Source organism: Buteo buteo, chromosome 21, assembly GCF_964188355.1.
Source record: "Buteo buteo chromosome 21, bButBut1.hap1.1, whole genome shotgun sequence".
Classification (NCBI taxonomy): domain Eukaryota; kingdom Metazoa; phylum Chordata; class Aves; order Accipitriformes; family Accipitridae; genus Buteo; species Buteo buteo.
Genome location: NC_134191.1, coordinates 25,650,988 through 25,669,505, shown reverse-complemented (window position 1 = coordinate 25,669,505; position 18,518 = coordinate 25,650,988). Strand labels below are relative to the sequence as shown.

The 18,518-nt window shown below is 40.6% G+C and overlaps 1 protein-coding gene across 4 annotated transcripts in view; it reads left to right on the top strand.

The window, feature by feature from the left end:
* The window catches only part of FGD3 (FYVE, RhoGEF and PH domain containing 3), a 115,436-nt gene that overhangs the window by 76,820 nt on the left and 20,098 nt on the right, over window positions 1–18,518 (top strand). For all 4 annotated transcript variants that reach the window (XM_075053564.1, XM_075053565.1, XM_075053566.1 and 1 more), the window contains exons 5-14: window positions 2,095–2,184; window positions 3,405–3,541; window positions 5,293–5,449; window positions 9,507–9,645; window positions 10,487–10,545; window positions 13,464–13,610; window positions 14,181–14,273; window positions 14,744–14,823; window positions 15,256–15,286; window positions 15,787–15,888. In XM_075053564.1, the coding sequence (XP_074909665.1) occupies window positions 2,095–2,184; window positions 3,405–3,541; window positions 5,293–5,449; window positions 9,507–9,645; window positions 10,487–10,545; window positions 13,464–13,610; window positions 14,181–14,273; window positions 14,744–14,823; window positions 15,256–15,286; window positions 15,787–15,888 (1,035 nt within the window). The remainder of the gene's footprint in view (window positions 1–2,094; window positions 2,185–3,404; window positions 3,542–5,292; window positions 5,450–9,506; window positions 9,646–10,486; window positions 10,546–13,463; window positions 13,611–14,180; window positions 14,274–14,743; window positions 14,824–15,255; window positions 15,287–15,786; window positions 15,889–18,518) is intronic.

Sequence of the window (18,518 nt, the reverse complement as noted above, 5' to 3'; positions counted from 1 at the left end):
TCAGGAGGTTAAAAAGTGCCTGCGCTATGTAAAGATTCACTTCTGAGAACAAATGTATTTGGTTGGAAATAATTATTTTTCAAATTCTGAATTCAAACAAATCAAAGGATGCTCTTTGGCAACTGGTGTGCCAGCCTATTGTGTCAGTGTCTTTCATTCAGGTGCTCTTCTATGCCCAGCAAAACTGGCAGATAAATTCTTTCTCAGTGAGAGGTCCTCGTAGTTACTGGATTTGAATGGCCAGAAATGCATTTTGTTATAAGCTGTAATATGTTGTATTTGCTTGTAACAAGTTCAACCTTTGTTGTGCTGTGATTTTTTTTTCTCTTCCCCTAAATATTAATATATATCACGCGAGTGAATGGAGCAGGATGTTGTGTAGCCTGTTAGAATACCTTAAAAGAGTATTTGAGTAGTGAGGTAGGCAGAGTACATGTCAAAACTTTATTCATGGCATGGTTGCCCATCTCCAGGTTTGTGCCTAGAAAGAGAGGGATTGCTTTAAAGGAAGACTGATGCTGTTTCAAATCTAGAAAAGCTATTCACATTCCTTCAGTAAATACTTATATCACGGAACTGTGGGCACTTCATGCTATGTGGTACCTCATTTCATGGAGGATAACTGTGGGTCTGGTTTGTTTGAATTCATGGCTAGGTTTGAAAAGTCTCTGAGGTCTTTCAGCTGTATTGCAGTTTGCATAGATGTGGGGGGGGGAGTTATTTAAATTTTTCTCGTCAACTTTGTGTGGAAACAAAATAAGGTAATGTTGAAGAAGCTTAAAGGAAGCATTTAATTGATGTTTTCTAACAATTTGATGGTGGCCCACAGGGTTATGTCTAGAAATGCCAGTCACAAATGCTAGCGAGCACACAGAGATAGGCATTTGGGATGGAAAGCACTGTTGCTGGTGAGGGGCCCAGGTGCTTCTTGAACTGGAAACAGCCCTGCGTGTTTAATAGACTTCAGCTGGACTTTTACTCCATGGATTTGTCCGGTCCTTTGTGAACCTGCATGAAGGTTTACCGTCTGCAGTGACGTGTTGCTTGAGGAAGCAGCTCTTGGTCTTGAGGCAGCACCTCAGTAATTTTATTTGATGACCTTTAGTTTTCTTATGGAAGAAACAGTGAATGATTGCACCCAGCTGATGCTCTCTGTTCTGTTAATCGTTTAGACATCTCTCTAATTTCAGTTGTCTTTTTTTCCCTGGATCCAGCCCAGTAAAATTTCCCTACATTTGATCATCCTTGCTGCCCCTTTTGGACGTTTGTATTCCCAAACACAAAACAGCCAACCCTCAGTTCTGGACTGGTTTGATTATATGTAAGCAGGGTGTTTAAAGTCTAGACCCTTAACAAGGTATCTAAGTTTGTCAGAAAGCTAAAGCCTGTATCCTAATAATTCAAGTATTTTTAAGCACTTAGAAAGCAAAGAGTCTATGTAGCTTTTGGCTAAACAGTAAATAAATTCGGCACTTCATAAATGCATTCAGGTTTTTTAATGAGTCCTTTCTCATTTTATGTTTTTTAAATGAGCTTAATGAAAGACTTCACTGAGTGACTTGGGTTATATTGCTGAAAATTCTTTCCAGGGAATTGGCTGGTGTTTAAAGCTGCACAGAAATCTTAGAAATATGCCATAGAGAGTAATGCTGTGCTGGCCAGGGAGAGAAATCTGTGGCCAAACAGGTCTGGTTTCTAGTTTTCTTTTTAGTCACAGGACCTGAATCCAAAAAGGAGAACAGTTGATTTACAGTCTAGTGCCTTAGTTAGCAAATAGACTAGACTTATTTCCAGATTTGCAGGATGTTTCTGGTTCTTTACAGAAAACCATAATGAACTAAAGTGATGTCCTGACCAGCCATTGACTGCATTACTGATTGCTCTTTCAGAAAATAGCTTTAAAAATGCCTCCGGAGCAAACTGATCCTTTGATGAGGGATGCGGAGCAGATTCTGAAATGTGTTAACCTCCTTCACTCCAGGCTTCTCTACTGGCAGGGAATTTGGCCCACTGAGAAAATGGAAAAGAGAACAGTTGATGCAACTTAGCTTTGTAGGTGCAGATGGATTGTATTATTTGTAACTTTTTTTTCAGTGTACAGAGCCCCAAAAGCTATTCAACATCGCAAATGAACTGCTCCATACAGAAGAAGCGTATGTTAAAAGACTCCATCTGTTGGACCAGGTAATTCGATTTTGCATAAACTCTGCTTTCTTTTCTGTGAGCAGCAGTGGTGTCTCCTGTTCATCCCCTAACCTATAGCCCAGTAGTGTGAAAACACTGTTTATTGGTGGGAGATAGAGTTTGCTTGCCAGGCTGTGTGTCATGGGTCCCAGAGGTGAGCTTTTGGCAAGAGGGTTCCCTGAGCTGGAACCCGAGGATTAGAATGTTGGAAAGAGGAACGGGAAAGCAGCGGCCCAAGATACAGACAGACACAATCAGCATTTGCTTCCTCCCTGAGCGTACATGGAGAGGAAATCACAGGGACACTGAAGGCACTGAGAAATGATGAAATCTGTGATTGCTCTGTAATGTGCAAGAGGTTTGAGTTTTACTAAAATCAGGCCACATGGGTCAGCCCCGTGTTCACAGGGGATTATTTTTTTTACCCAGTGTGTTTCGTAGTTGTTGTCCATCATGTTTACACGTGGGGATAAAGTAAAACTGGTGTGATGAGTCTGAACTTTCTTCCACATTAACATTGAAGTGAGTCTACACAGTTCAGGCATTTCCATAATTATCTCAAAGGAAAAAAAAACCATGAATGTGCAGGAAAGAAGTAAAAATGAGGATGAGTCACATTGCTAATGAAGTGCTTCTTAAAAACAAGGTGGGGGGGAGACAATTGTCAGCTTGCTAGAAATCTTGTTAGAAGCTGTAACTTGCAGAGCCCTCTACCCTCCAACTCTAGGACCTCTATGGAAGACTTTCCAATGTTTGCTTTGGATGAGCAGAGACTGTTTCAAGACCTTAGAAATCTAGGGTGTGTCTTTCCCTTTTGTTCAGAACAGTGTAACTTTTCCCACAGAGAAACAAAACAATCACATGGTTTATTTTGCTTCACATAAATAGGAGTAAGTGCTCTTCAGGGACTGGTTATTCTTTGCAACTTGCACTCCCAAATAAGAGATGTCTGATCTTCTCAGTAGTTTCAATCTTTTTTGACATACCCCTAAGATTTTTCTAATTTATGACTTTGGCCCATAGTCTTAAATCTAACCCTAACTGACAGTGGACTTACGTTTTGGGAACCTCCTGAAAGACCCCAAGGACTGACTACAGGAAGTCAAAAATTGTAGCTCAGTTCTAAGGCAGTCAGCTTTGTAATACTGCAGTCTAAAGCCAGTGTGTCTACGATTGTTTTTTGTAAATACGTGTCGGTACTGTCTTATTGTCTTATGCAGGTTTTTTGCACTAAGTTGTCAGAAGCAGGTATTTCATCTGAAGTGATAACGGGCATCTTTTCAAATATTTCTTCCATCTATTGTTTCCATGGACAATTTCTTCTTCCTGAGCTCAAAACAAGAATTACACAAGAATGGTGGGTAACTGTCATTACAATTATTTTAAAAATACGTTTTCAAGAAACTAGAACAACCCTAAGGCCTAGTCTAATTCCAAATTTTTCATTGTTTAATACAGTAATTCACTTGTTATTAAATACATTAGTACGGAGTCTCTTAAGCATTTCTGACTACAGGAATAGACTTGAGCGCTCAAAATTTCCAGAGTACATTGTGAGAATTTTTTCAGTCCAAAGTATTGCCAGAGCTGTTTTCCTTACTGTATTTCCACTCTCCTGTTATTGCAGTACTATGAAATTGCAGTACTAGAAAGGAAGGAAATTGCTTATTTTGGCCCAATAGATGAAGTATTTTGGCCCCACTGTGAAGTGTTACAAAAACGCAGTGCTTCTCAAAGAAGGAAGATGCATCATCATGTCATAGTCTAGACTTTGCATGCCATGTTGGAGACTTCATGAGAAACATCCATTTTATATTTTCTTTAATGAATTTTGTTACGGTTATATAAAATGTAATTTAATGTTAAAATTAGCATTATAGCAGGCAACAAATGGAAAATCTAGACAGATAAGATAGATGACTTCCTATCTATAAATCTGCTTATGTCTGTTATGCAACCACTTCTGTTGTTGAGCACCACAGTGTTGCACAAGTTTTTGCCCCAGAATTTGTTGGCCTTCTGTTCTAGGAGTTAATAAATACTGTTAGCTACAGTGTATATGTACTTTCTTTAAGAAAATAAGTGTAGTTTTGGGGGCTTTGTTTTGTTTGGGTTTTTTCAGTGAGTAATAAAGGTCAAATACCAATTAAAATTTGGCAGCTGTAATAAGTTGTAGATAAGGCAGAAATACTGCAATAGGTAGAAAGGTTAATTGTAAGGCAGATCTAGGAAACTTGATTTGAGATGACACACTGGCCACGAAGAGTGTCCTGCAGTGAAAAGCGCAGATAGTACTGACACTGCACCTTTCCAAGTACCCTAAATGGCAAATACAAGACCAGAGTTCACACCTCTCTTGGCCGAGTTCAGCCTTCACATAGTTCATCAATGATCAGAAGGAATAAATGAGTCTCAGCACCTTTGCACCTGACTTGCATTTTCAGGGACAGCTGTAATAAAAGGGGAGGAAGACTGGAGAGTCTGGAAGTCAGAAGAGGGCAGAAGCTTATTAAATGGCTAAAGAGGGTCTAGTGCAGTCAGACTGCAAGCCATGAGTTCAGCAGGAGAGAAAAGCTGGGGGAAAAATGGCTGGCGCTCTGCCTGGCCATGAATTTGGAGGAGACAAAGATGCGTGGCTACCGCCTCTCCCAGCCTATGGGGGGGTCTCTAGGCGAATGTGTGCCTGGCCCCCTGGGAATACCCAGCTGAACTGAGTGATCCCTTTGCACTAAAGTGTCTTCAGATGTTTGGCTGTGGTGGAAAAGATGATTTTTAAAAAGTAAAAGTTTCCCATGAGACTTTGTGCTGGACGGCAGAGATATATAGATGTTTCTTTAACAATGTGTAGTCAGTTTGAATCTGATCTTCACTTAAGAGAGTGGCAGTGAGGTCAGAAATATTAGCCTTTGGACATCTAGATTAAGGTTTTATCTAGGGTACCGTATAGATTACTTTAAACTAAACTTAGCCTGAAATATCTTGATTGCTTATGTGTGTAAGTGCTTGTGCATGTGGGAGACAACTGTGAAAGTCTTACAGTTGTGTTTTCTCCCTGAAGACAGTGTTGATTTCCAGAGGTTTCAGTACTTACCTGTGTCTTTCCCATAGGAACATCAACCCACGGCTAGGAGATATCCTACAGAAACTTGCTCCTTTTCTGAAGATGTATGGAGAATATGTAAAGAACTTCGACAGGGCAATGGACATGGTGAACACATGTATGCAGAGGTCCTCTCCATTCAAAGATGTTGTTCAGAACATACAGGTATGTTGTTAATTGACATCATGTGGCTTGGAGATGCTAATTTATTTGTGTAACTTTATTTTTTTTCCAGTGCGTGACACAGTGTTTAGCTACAAGATAATAGTGCTCTAATACTAAACATATACAATTTTAGTGGCAGTCCTTTCTTCTCTCTTGCTATGACACAGATTTTTCACGTAGGTGGCTTTTTCTCCACTCATGTATTTAAGAGGAGTATCAGAAGTCACAGAATAAAGCTTTGCCATTGGCCCAGCAATTCTGACTGAAACATGTCCATTTATAAAATTTTTGATTTCTCTTCCTCATTACTAATTTTAATTGCTTTTTAATAAATACATTTTCAGTCTGAGGTGGGTGTGTTTGAGTTTGGCCATGTCACTGGCAGCATCTGCTGTTGGTCTGATTTTTCTGAGGCTCACGAAGTGGCACACAGCTCCCAAGGATCACAGCTCTGCAGGAGGATGCTCAGCATGGATTTTCATGTGTTTTCTCTTAATTATAGAAAAAGCTGTGTGAGGAGGGGGGAAGAGCTCTGCTTATGCTAGTGTATCAGTAAGACTTCTCTCTCTCCCTCAGGCCCTGGGCCAGCTAAAGGGATGCAGCAGGCTCCAGCACACTTGCAAGCATCCCTCCACTGGTGCTGGGAAAGCAGATACCGTCCTTTGGGAGGGGAGAGCTGGCAGGGAGTGGGTTAAGCTGAGGAGGGAGCTCAGCTGCCTGCCCTAAATGGGAGGATTGTGGCTGGGCCAGCTGTTGGAATCAAGTAATCCCCCAGCAAGCTGGGAAAGGAGAGGCCCTTTTCGGAGAGTCAGGGCTGCCGGCTGCCCAGTGGCTCAGACAGAAGCTTGGAGAAACAGGAACTGGGGAATGTCCTCTCCTACCAGGCTGTCACTCCGCGTGGCCTTTTCTTAACCTTTTTCTGTCTGAACCCAGCCTGCTCTCTCAAGGTTCTGTGCAGCAAGCACTGTAAAAAATAAGCACACAGGCATTTTGCTGTCCTCAGTTTGTGCCAAGCCACTGACACGGATTTCTGAAGTGAAAATCAGTTTGTGACTGTTTTCCCTGCAGCACAGGCATCTGCCCACCCTAAAATTCATCTGTCTCTTCTCACCACCAAGCTACCAACACAAACAATTTGTGTTAGCTGTCAGTCTGCAAAACTGGTCTGCAGCCATCCGAGACCATGAGTATTTCTGCTGAGCAGAACTTTGACAGGCACTATGAACACAGGCAGTGCATATACGAGAATTCTGAAGTCTATTGATAACAGTTATTTCACTGTAGGTTATTTTAGCGGCAACATCACAGCACCTTTTGCTTCTGTCGATGACCATAGCTGCAGTAGGCAAAGATTTGACCCAGCATACTTAGTCCACTCATCTGAGCTATCTCTGTGCTATCAAAAGCCACAGTTACTTTTCAAAACACCAGTCTGTTGTGATCCTGCAGTCACGCACTGTCCACCTAACAGCTGTTAATGGAATAGTTATATAGCTCAAGGCATTAACAATTATTAATTATGCTAAACTAGGGAAAACAGAAAACAAAAATCAAATGGTACTTATATGTGAATGACTATGACTTACCAAGTTTACTTTAGCTGACCTTGAAGATCAACATACTTTCTGTTCAGTTCACATCCACCTACTGGGGCCAACACTTGATAGCTGGTGAGTTTATTAGGACTTTTCTTTTGTCAGCTTTCTCCTTATGCCATGACATAAGTGCTTTTTGATATATATTTCTGTGGTTTGAATTGCCACTTGAATTAAACACAGAATAAACATTTATCCGTCCTCTAGTAAAGTAATTTGAATTGCAGTGTAAACTCTGTAAACTTCTAAAATTGCATAACATTAAATTTTCCCTATTTGGAACTGTTTGTCACTGCTGACTTTTTAGAGAGGATACACTTGGCAAGTGAAGATAACTTACGTGAGCCTTGAAGTGACTTCCTCCTCTGCTTCCCTATTGCTGTTCAGTGTTAAGGTTCATCCTATTGCAGGAATAAAAAGACAATGGAGATGGTTATAATAAGTGGATTTGGGATTATAAACCAAGCACTAATATGCAGTAGTGTAGTTCTGTGCTCCTTTTAGTTCTTCCTGGAATGTCTGATTCTTTCCATCCCAGTTTTATTTTCTGGGAGATGTGTTGCTGTAAAACTCTGAGAGATAATAAATTCACTTCATCTCCTATAAACAGAAATATTGTTCACCCTGCTACACTGTGACAAGATATTTTTTAAAGCAAATTTATGTCTTTGAATTTCTGGAAGGATAGCTAATATTCTTCTATCAGACATTCATGTCATTATCTCCAGGCTTTGCTTTAGTAATCAGGTGAGTCAGCAGTGTGTGATGGGCTGTAATAGTTATGAGGAAAATTTACAAGTATCTGAAACAAGCACCTTTCTCTGAGAAAAGCATACTGAAATTAATGTGGGTTTTGAGGGGTTGCTTACACTAGAACAGACCAAGATGTGGCATCGGTGAGCTGATGTAAAAATAATGCTACGGAGAAGAGCGTGTGTGTGTATATATGTGGTTAACATGCTGATGTGGGGATTCAGGAGTCAGATTACATCACTAACAGAAACTTCCTGTGTGCTTTAAAACAAGTTACTTAATCTTACTCTGTTTCTCATTTCTCCTCCCCTCTTTTAAATAGAAATATCCCTTCACTTCATAGGGATCCTATGAAAATAAGTACACTGCAACACTCAGTACCATTGCAAGCAGAGCAGATCGGTGCCTTTTTGGGTAATATTTACTGTAATCAGTCTCAAACCTACCCCCTTTCTTGGACAAGTAAAAAAAAAAGAAGAGAATTTGAGGCAGCTCCTTCTTCAGAGGTGGTGTGTAGGCAGTGTATCTGCTGCTCATACAGTAAGCTCTAGCAAGCAATATATCCCTGTGGGGTTTCTGATTTTATGTAGTCTTTGGGGGGAAGCATGCTGCACAGGGACGTGGATGGGAAGATCTTTTCTGAGCCTGTGAAGAAACACACAAAATCTAAAAGAAGATTGCTGCGTATCTGCAGAAAATGCCAGACATGGGACAAAGGTTCAAGTGAAACCCATCAGCTCCCATACCTGCTTGAGGGTAGGAAGGCTCTACAGAGGGATCTGGACAGGCTGGATTGATGGGCTGAGGCCAATTGTATGAGGTTCAACAAGGCTCAGTGCTGGGTCTTGCACTTGGGTCACAACAACCCCATGCAGCGCTACAGACTTGGGGAAGAGCAGCTGGAAAGCTGCACGGTGGAAAAGGACCTGGGGGTGTTGGTCAACAGCCGGCCGAATATGAGCCACCAGTGTGCCCAGGTGGGCAAGAAGGCCAACGGCATCCTGGCCTGTATCAGAAATCGTGTGGCCAGCAGGAGCAGGGAAGCGATTGTCCCTCTATACTCGGCACTGGTGAGGCCGCACTTCGAGTCCTGTGTTCAGTTTTGGGCCCCTCACTACAGAAAAGACATGGAGGTGCTGGAGCGTGTCCAGAGAAGGGCAACCAAGCTGGTGAGGGGCCTTGGAGCACAAGTCTTATAAGGAGCAGCTGAGGGAACTGGGGTTGTTCAGCCTGGAGAAAAGGAGGCTGAGGGGAGACCTTATCGCTCTCTACAACTACCTGAAAGGAGGCTATAGTGAGGTGGGTGTCAGTCTCTTCTCCCAAGTGACAGTGAGAGGCCTCAATTTGTGCCAGGGGAGGTTTAAATTGGATATTAGGAACAATTTCTTCACTGAAAGGGTTGTCAAAGCATTGGAACAGGCCTCCCAGAGAAGTGGTTGAGTCACCATCCCTGGAGATATTTCAAAGATGTGTAGATGTGGTGCTTAGGGACATGGTTTAGTGGTGGACTTGGCAGTGTTGGGTTTACAGTTGGACTCGATGATCCTAAGGGTCTTTTCCAACCTAAATGAGTCTATAATTCTGTGATAGCTTGAGAAGTTGTTTTATGCACCTCTAATTGTATGTGAATGCTCATTTTTCATTGCTGTTTAACACCAAAGGCAGGAACAAAACCAAACCCTTCTGTGCTTGTTTTCTCTCCATTATAGAAACAGGAGGTGTGTGGAAACCTGACATTACAGCATCACATGCTTGAACCAGTGCAAAGGATTCCTCGTTATGAGCTTCTCCTAAAGGACTATTTAAAGAAACTTCCAGAAGAGTCTCCAGACAGGAAAGATGCTGAAAGTACATGTAAACTCCTCTCTGTCTAATGAGCACAATAAGATCTTGGAGAGTTTTTTCTTCACATGTTCAGATACTTTCAACTAGGGCTATGGTAGAAATGGAGATTTGGATCAAATTATTGCATAGCACAAAGGGATTTTGAATGCTCTTAGAGTAGAGAAGAAAAGGGTTGATACATCAGCTCTAGGAATGAAGAGAGCTTTGGCAAATGAACAATGGCAAAATGTTGAAGTTTGTAATGGTAGAACATCTGGCATTTTCATTTAATCCATTGTATGGCCAAGGACAAATACAGGAGGACATCCTTGCAATAGCCAGAGGAAGAAAGTAAGAATGGTCTTAAATGTACGTGCTTCCCTAGGAAATCAGGTTAGGCTCTGTTAACACAAAGAAACAGGAGACATGGACTTCTGTTGGTTTCTAGGATTTTGTGATCCTGACCAAAACTGGATTCATGTTACCATAAGCACACAAGCCCTGTTTTAGGAGAGCACTGTTACAAACATGCTTGTGAAGGCTTAAGTGAGACTTAAGTTAACCTTTAGTAGGTTGATTTCTAGAAGGTGAGGCTTTTTGTCACTATGTGCTTTGACTCGCCTAGACTTTCAGGAGAGAAAGATTAAACATTTAGATGCCCATGGACCAGCTGAACATGCAGAAGTGATTGTGTCTATAACTGCTTATAAGCATTCCTTTTACTTTATGGAAGGAAAAAATACAGTCCTTTCATTTGCAACAATTTTGCAGGAAAAACACTAATCAGGGAGGTGAAAAAAAACCCCAAAGTGCTATTAACAGATACAATCCAGAGAATGCATAACTGTTGCTACCTTTATTGCAGAATCACTGGAGCTCATATCTACAGCAGCAAACCATTCAAATGCAGCCATCCGAAAGATGGTGAGTAGAAGTTGCATAATGGAATTGTAATCTGACTGAAATACTTGGTTGAACCAATGGTCCCCCATTGCAATAGGCTCAGGAAAGTGGGCTGGGGAGAATTTTCAAATACAGTGAGTCAGGCTTTAAATATCAGTTGGATATCTCTTTATCATAAATGATCTTATTGCAGTTACCATGGGTTGTTGGGCCTAAATTTCACTTTCCTTGTTCTTAAGGACCCAATGAGTTTAAAAAGAAGGTCTTCATAAAACTCATTATTTGCTTTTCATTGAAAATTGTTGAAAGTTTTCCAATTAGGTCCATTCACAAGGGGTCCTTGCCGATTTTCACACTGTTTTTTTAGTCCTACAGGTCTTTACCAGACTGGAGGTTGTTTTGGTTTGATTTTGGCTCATCTTAAATGCACAGAGTATGCATTTAGCATGTGTCAGTAGCTTTGGTAAGCTATACTTCTAAATCTGGGCGGTTTGAGACCATGCAGATCTTGAGCATTAGCACATGCTTTACATACAGAACAGCTAGTGCATTACCATTAAAGTAAACGGACTTTATAGTTACAGATGTTAGCCCTTCTGTGCACCCAAGTCCCTCAGGAGCTTTTGTATCTAATAGATCTGAAATGCTGTGTATCCAGCGTAACACTCACTGACCATTCGCGGGCACAAGGTTTATGTCTCCTTCCGTATCAGACCCTTACTTCCTTCTCCTGGCTGGTAGGGACACCATGAGACCATGTTTCCTGTGGCTGCTACAGGGAAGTAACCAACTGATGTCTGTGTATTTTCAGTATGTCTCAGTGAAAACAAGTTTTGAAACCATCTGTTTCTATTTGAGTCTAGTGTATTCTCTTGATAAGGATATATTTCGGTGGAAATCTTTCTGGTTTGGAGCCTTGAACAACTGTTTTGCTGGGGACTGTGTACAGTATCTCCACAGACAGCAGGAATATGAAGCCACCATCTAGTTGCTTTTGGGTGCTTTTTCTGGGTACACAACAACATATTAGAAAAGGCTGCTATAATAATTTTGCACCCACTGTTTATTGCTGATAAGAACCTGAAGCCTCTCATCAGGCCTTCTTATTGCATTGAATTCTTCTGTAATTAATAGGTTTTGCCTGAACAGAGACTCGAAGGAAGAATATCCGAGTCAGAATTTCAGGTTTGACCTCGTGGTTTCCCAACTCAGACGTCCCAGCAGAAAGTGCCTTGGGTGTGCTGGGGCAGTCGGTGAGGGTCGGTGGGGAGCAATGCAGTGCGAGAGCAGCGCTGTCCTGCATGTGCGCCTCTGCGGAGCCCTGCGGGATGGCACAAATGGCTGGGTGAGGTCAGAGCCAAGCTGAAAGAAAAGCAAGGGCTGTAGCAATATCTCCAAAAGTTAGTGGAGATTTGAATGAATTGTTGGATGCTTCCTCCTGTTGTGGTGTAGTAGAAGAAATAGATCAGGCTTCCAAAGCTGGCTTTTCCTAGAAGTGCAGATGTCCCTCAGGTTTTGGATCTGCTCTTAGTGTTCTAGTTTCTCCACTAAAAAAAATTAGCTTGATGAGTTCACTGGTTTTTGTTTGTTTTTACATTAGTGGGACCTCTTGCTCATCTTCTCATTTGCTGGAAAAAAATCTGCTGCTTTTTGGGGCTTAGGTGATTTGTTCATTTATTTTTAGTCCATGGCCTGCTGCCTTCCATTTTGTTTTGCAGTGTGTTTATTTTAATGGTTTGGTTTTGTTTGGTTTTTTTTAATTGTTTTTTTTTGTTGTTGTTTGTTTAATCATTGGTCAGAAGAATAGATTAGGACAGGGACTGGTGTGATGTATATTTGTGGTGAAAATTCTCAAGTCAAATGGGGGTAAACAAAGTATGTAAAGACCTGAAATTCCAGCTTAATGTATAGAAAGGTAGAGATGTGTTTGGACATATATTTGGGTGTAACTGCATAAATCTTTGTCCTCACTTTCTGACCCTTTGCTGACAGTGCCATTTGGAGCACATCAGTCCAGCTTGTGGTTGAAAGCCAAAGCTTTCCACATGCTATAACTCAGTAGCAAGATTTACACACCTTTCTTATTTTGACTAGTTAAAGCTGCTGCAATGCTTAATATAGCAGCAGCAAATGGGTGAACTAGTTACCTTTATCTATTTGAATACTGTGTAGAGGGACTTTTAATGTTTGGTTGACTTAATATAAAGTAGAAACAGTGCTTTGCTGAAAAGGAAAAAGTAATCCCTTCATAAAGAATTTTGACAAAGACATAAGGATGCCTGAATCACATTAAAACTATATTTTAAGCATTTTGTCCTGGTCTATTTCAGAGGTACTTTTTGCCATGGAGACCCCTGCATAGGACTGCAGCATTCCCCATACGTCTGAGGTTTTATATGTAGCTTAGAAATGCAGAATAGGACCATACTTCCTGATGGAGACCTATGTGCCATTTTATCAGCAACAATACAAGAGGCGAAACATCTCAGAAGCTGAGGAACGATCATAGTGCAGCAGAAATCTTAGTCTGAGTTGTAGGGTGGAAGCTAAGTTAATAAATTCAAACTTGGAAACAATTTGGTGACGTACTAGTCTCCGACTTGGCCACTGATTTTACTGGACCTGATGCCATTGCTTCCAAAGATACGTATTTATTGTTGAATAGAAATATCTAAAAATATCAAATAGATTGACCTCAAAATGTCATTAAAATGGTACAATCCAGGTATGACTCATGAGTGACTAATACAGAGTGGGGAAGAATACTAAAGAGTATGGAACAGGTATTCATTAATTTTTGAAAATGCAAAGCTATAGCCAAAGTGAAAGACTATATTCTTTCTTACTTATTTACACTTACCACAGAAATGATACTATGGGTAATAGACCAAGTGGAATAATTTTTTTTAATTAAACTGCTGGGATTTCTGTACTTGCAGGAAAAGATGCACAAGCTTTTGGAAGTCTACGAGCGACTTGGTGGTGAAGAGGATATTGTTAACCCAGCCAATGAGCTCATTAAAGAAGGACATATTCAGAAACTTTCAGCAAAGAACGGCACAGCGCAGGATAGGTATTTATTCCTGGTGAGTTTTTTTGTTGCATGCTTATTTTCAGAGTTGTGCTATGAAATGGTACACTTCCATCTTCCTAATCTCAAATACAAAAAGCATTCACCAACTGAGCCCAGCTACTCCTTCCTCTGAGCAGCAGTTTTCTCTTGACGCTTTTTCCTTGAGGATTTCCTTCCTTGCACACTTGTACCTTTGCTGATGGCTTGTCAGGCCCAAAGGGGTCTTTCCCATCTCCCTCCTCAGAGGCTGCGTTTTTTGCGAAGTGCCTGAGGAGGTGTGTTTCCAGCTGTAGCACCTTGCTGCATAAGATGGCCAACTCTCGCTGACACTGAGAGAATAGCTCTCGTTTTCTTTCAAGGCAGTTAAATGGGTACTAGAGAGAGGGGGAGAAGGGGGAAGTGACTGGCTGACATGCTTCTGTCTGTCCACTTCTTTCAAGTATGGTATGTGAGCCTAGCTTGCTCTTTAAACCTCTTCTTGAGAACTGCATCTTAGAGTAGAACACACCAGAGTCCTAAACTGTCAAAATGCAGGCTTTGTCCAGTGTGTAATCCCTTAACCTAAAATATTCCCTTGTTACAGTTTAACAGCATGGTGCTATACTGTGTGCCAAAACTGAGGCTGATAGGCCAGAAGTTCAGTGTTCGAGAGAAGATGGACATTGCAGGACTGCAGGTTTGCCTCTCTTCTTTTCCCCCATTTTAATGCTTCCCCACTCGATAGCGTTAGACCCCCTCTGAATCAAAAAAATGTAACAATAGGTGTATGTAGAAATACAATAAAATTCTGAAATCTAGCTTTAGATCTTTTTTTTTTGTAATTATTATGAAGTAATCATCCAAAGATGGGTAAGAAAATGGTGACTCTGTACATGCTTTGATTGAAAGCCTTCCCTTGTCGCCTAGCTGACACAGGAGCCACCTTTTCCCCCTACTGCTCTAGGGGCTGGTTGGTGATAATGGATTCAGAAGTTTTGTAGCAACACGAGTAATTATGGAAACAATCCTTTTGTTTTTTCTACCCCGAACTATATTCTGAGTGATCCTTTCAACTAAGTATTTCAAAGAATGAATATATTTGTAAGTCATTAAAAATGATTGAAAGACAATGGAGACTAGTAAGAAGATGACATGTTCTTTTTACAGGTCCAAGAAATTGCCAAACAAAATGTGGCTCATACATTTTCAATAACAGGAAAAAAGAGATCGCTGGAACTACAAGCCAGGTATGGTGCTTGTTCTGTCTTTCGAGGTTTGTGAATATTTATGTAGAAATTTACCATCTAGGGGATATGGCTGTGCTAGTATGACATAGCTTTACACCAGGAGATGGGCATCAGAGATGTGTAACTTACATATGCAAGAGAATATGTTGTTCCTAAGTCAGAGTGTGTTAAAGTGCTATGTCAATTTGCTTTATTGAATGCCAACAGTGTTTATAGTAGTGCTTGTAGGTTCCACTTTATTAATAATTCAAACATTTTTGGCATTTGTTTGGTAATAACTGAGGTCAACAATTATTAATAATGTTTATAAAATAGTGGATAGCAAAGCTAAAATCTACATGGACATAAAGCTGTAAAGATGTGAATCGAATTCACTGAAAATACTGCAAGTACATTTATGATGTTTTCCTTATTTTTCTTTTGTTTTAACAGGACAGAAGAGGAGAAGAGGGAATGGATTCAGGTTAATACAAAAGTGTTATGATACAAGTGGAAATCACAGTGCAGTCAGCACCTTCTGTTTTAAAATTATCTTTTTGGGTTTCTGAATGAATGAGGCTGTGTGAGGAAGCTGGGTAGTCCAGTCTGGCAAAGCTTCTTATGTGGAGTCCCAGTCAGGGTCCCACTGCTGACCCACTGTGTCCAGGCAGTGGATGGGGGCTTTGATGGGGTTCCCATTTCCTGCAGTCCTCAAACCCAGTGAGAGAAGAGATTGAGGTGTCAGAGATTAGCCTTGTATATTCTTGCAGTCTGACTTGTACAGACACTGTCTGATAGCAGTCTTAGTTTTTAACTTAACAGACACCACCACTCATAGTTATTATGGTATTTAAGTTTCCATTTCATTTATGCAAGTGTAAGGGTTTTTCACTAAAATGATAATCCTAACCATCTTCCTATGAGAGAATTTTGCCAAGGCTCTTTTTGTGACACTTCTCATCTTTGTTGGAATTTTTGTCTCAGGTCATTCAAGCAACAATTGAAAAGCACAAACAGAACAGTGAGACATTTAGAGCTTTCAATAGCTCTTTTTCTCAAGAGGAGGAGCATCTTCCTGATTCCTCAGTAAGTACTAGTGCTTAATTCTCCTTCTTTGCTCTAAGTTTTACCAACAGTTAAAGTAGACCTACGCATCTAACTTTAAAATACTGTAGTCTTGTTCTTGTTTTTTTTATTACATTATGGTACAGTCAGCTCCATTTCTCTGGCTCTCAAATGCATATCAGTCATAGTTACTCAACCATGGAGGTATGGAATAATTTACCCAGGGTAATTCAGTGCAAGAGACCTATCAGTCACGTTTTCCAGACTAGTGTCTCATTTAGCATAACAGGTGTAATTCCTCAATGTTATGAGTGATTGGCTGTCTGGAATGATGTTTGTGTGCCTGGGAGATTTTCTTTGTTACCTTTCCCCATCTCCTCACAGATGCATTCTGTGATTATTTCTTTTTTCTTACTTATTATTATTTTAAAAGCTTTAAAGAGTTGAAAGGAAATCGATGCATTTTAAAATTTTCTTTAAAACACTGTCTTATAGATAATAAATATATTTCAGAAAGAATACTCTTCAGCTAAATATGCAAAATAGTCTTGAAAGTTTATTCTGTTTCTCTACAACTGCAGTGTATTACTCTATGTTGGTTTTGCTAGGAATTTTGGTTTGGAAGTATTCCCATGAGGATGATAATATCTCTTCATTAGACTTGATAATGATGGTGATAACCTTAGCCTCAGTCATTTGCTACAAGCTAAAGAGGAGAGGGCCTGGGAAAGGGAAATTTTTAGGAATTTTGTGCCGAGCTGCCTGTGTGTTGATGATGTTAGTGGTCACACACGATAGATCTTGGAGGTCCATCTGCAGAGACTAAACTTGGGGAACTTTTTATCTTCCCCCTCCCCTGCCCTCCTAAACGTTTTGGGTTTTTTTTGGGGGGGGGGGGGATACCTAACCATTTTTGACACCTCTCCTTTCCCATATCTGATTCAGTGTTTCAATAATGCTGGATTTTTATCAGACTGTTTTCCCAGGGGGCTCGGGAGAGATGTTAGGTATTCCTTTCATCCCAGCATTAATCAGTCTGACAGCAGAGATCTTCGCAAACCTTCACAGAGTCTAGGATCCTGTTGCTGATAGCAGGCAGCAATGAGCCATTTTCAGAATATGGCATAGCTTACCAATCATGAACTATTCATCAGCTAAAAATACTTGGAAAAAATTGGAAAATAATCAATTCATGCCTATATTTTTAAGTTAACTCATGGCTGCCTTCAGAACCAGGATGCTCTGATGGAAGAAAAATCTTTTGCTAATAAGCAAACTAATAAGCACACTTATTTCTATCCATTAAGACACAGTGTCTGTTCAACTTCATTATTATTATCTTGCTTTGTAATTTCCATTTTATTTTGCTTCTGTCTTAATGGTGTAGCCACATGTTTATACTCTACTGGTTCATAAAAGTCAAGCAGACCAGAAGTCTGGTTTATCTCCAGGCTGTGATATTAATGCAGTATGCACCTTAATTTCTATTATGCCAGAATGCTAACCTGCATTTTTAGGAGATTGGCTTATCTAGATAGTCAGCTTTGAAAACCGATGTCACAGCTAAATGTAGCAGAAATTGCTGTCAGTTAAAAAGAGCTGAAGGTGGTTCTGTAAGGAAAACTGGACAAATACTGACAGCGTTCTTAGTAGCAATTGGGCAGAATGCTGTAGAAGGAAAAATGACAATAATCTTCCTTTTTTGCTCTCATGAGTCAAGAAGTAAATATGCAGTCGTGGATTCCAGGCTAGATCTCTAACAGCTACTAGAAATTGGACTCTGGTTCTAATAAGCCTGGAGAAAAACAGCCAAATTGCTTTTCTCCCATCCTTGGCCATACATTTGATATGTTACAGTGCTTACGATTGATTTTATTTGCGTGACCAGTGCATGCCTTTACACACAATTCTTTACCATGCTCTTGTTTTTCCTGCTGACTTACATAAGCTCATACAAGCATTAAGAGTTGATCTTCAGCCTGTAATTTCCCTACAGAAGACTTGTGGTTCCTTGGAGGTGCAGAGATCTGACATTTGACCTGACTCTTAAGATTATGCCTGTGCAATAATCTACAGCAATTAATAAACTCCCACCTGTCAGGAGGTGAATATTCAGAGTCATTGCCAGTCAGCCCCCTGCAGGGTGACTGTAGCAGTGGTCTTTTAAAGAAGTATTTTCAGAAAGCTGCAGGGTCCCTTTGTGGCTTAGTTCCTTCAGAAGGAGGACACTTGTTTCCCTGTTTACCATTTTCATCTGCAGCGTTTCAGGGCTATGTGAAGTTTTTTCTTAAAGCCATCTAAAAATGTTCCCAAGGAAAAGGACTACTTCTGTTACGGCTTGATCTCAGAAGAGTTGGAGGCTCGTGATGTGGGGGAAGGACCCAGTTTCTGCATTATTAGCAGGCTGGCAAGGAAAAGTGCCACAAAGAGCTGAGCTCTGTGGAAGTGCATCCCTAAGATTTGAGACCTGGGAGTGCTTCTCTGCGTTAAACTATGATTTTCAGATCCTGTTAAATCATCATTATTTCCCACCCCCGTTTCTGTTCCTCCCCATAGCTCTGGGGTAGTTCTGACAAACACATGAATAACTGTCCTCCTCATACCAAATCTTACACGCTTCGAGTGGTAGTGGTAACAAAAGGGTGAGAAGC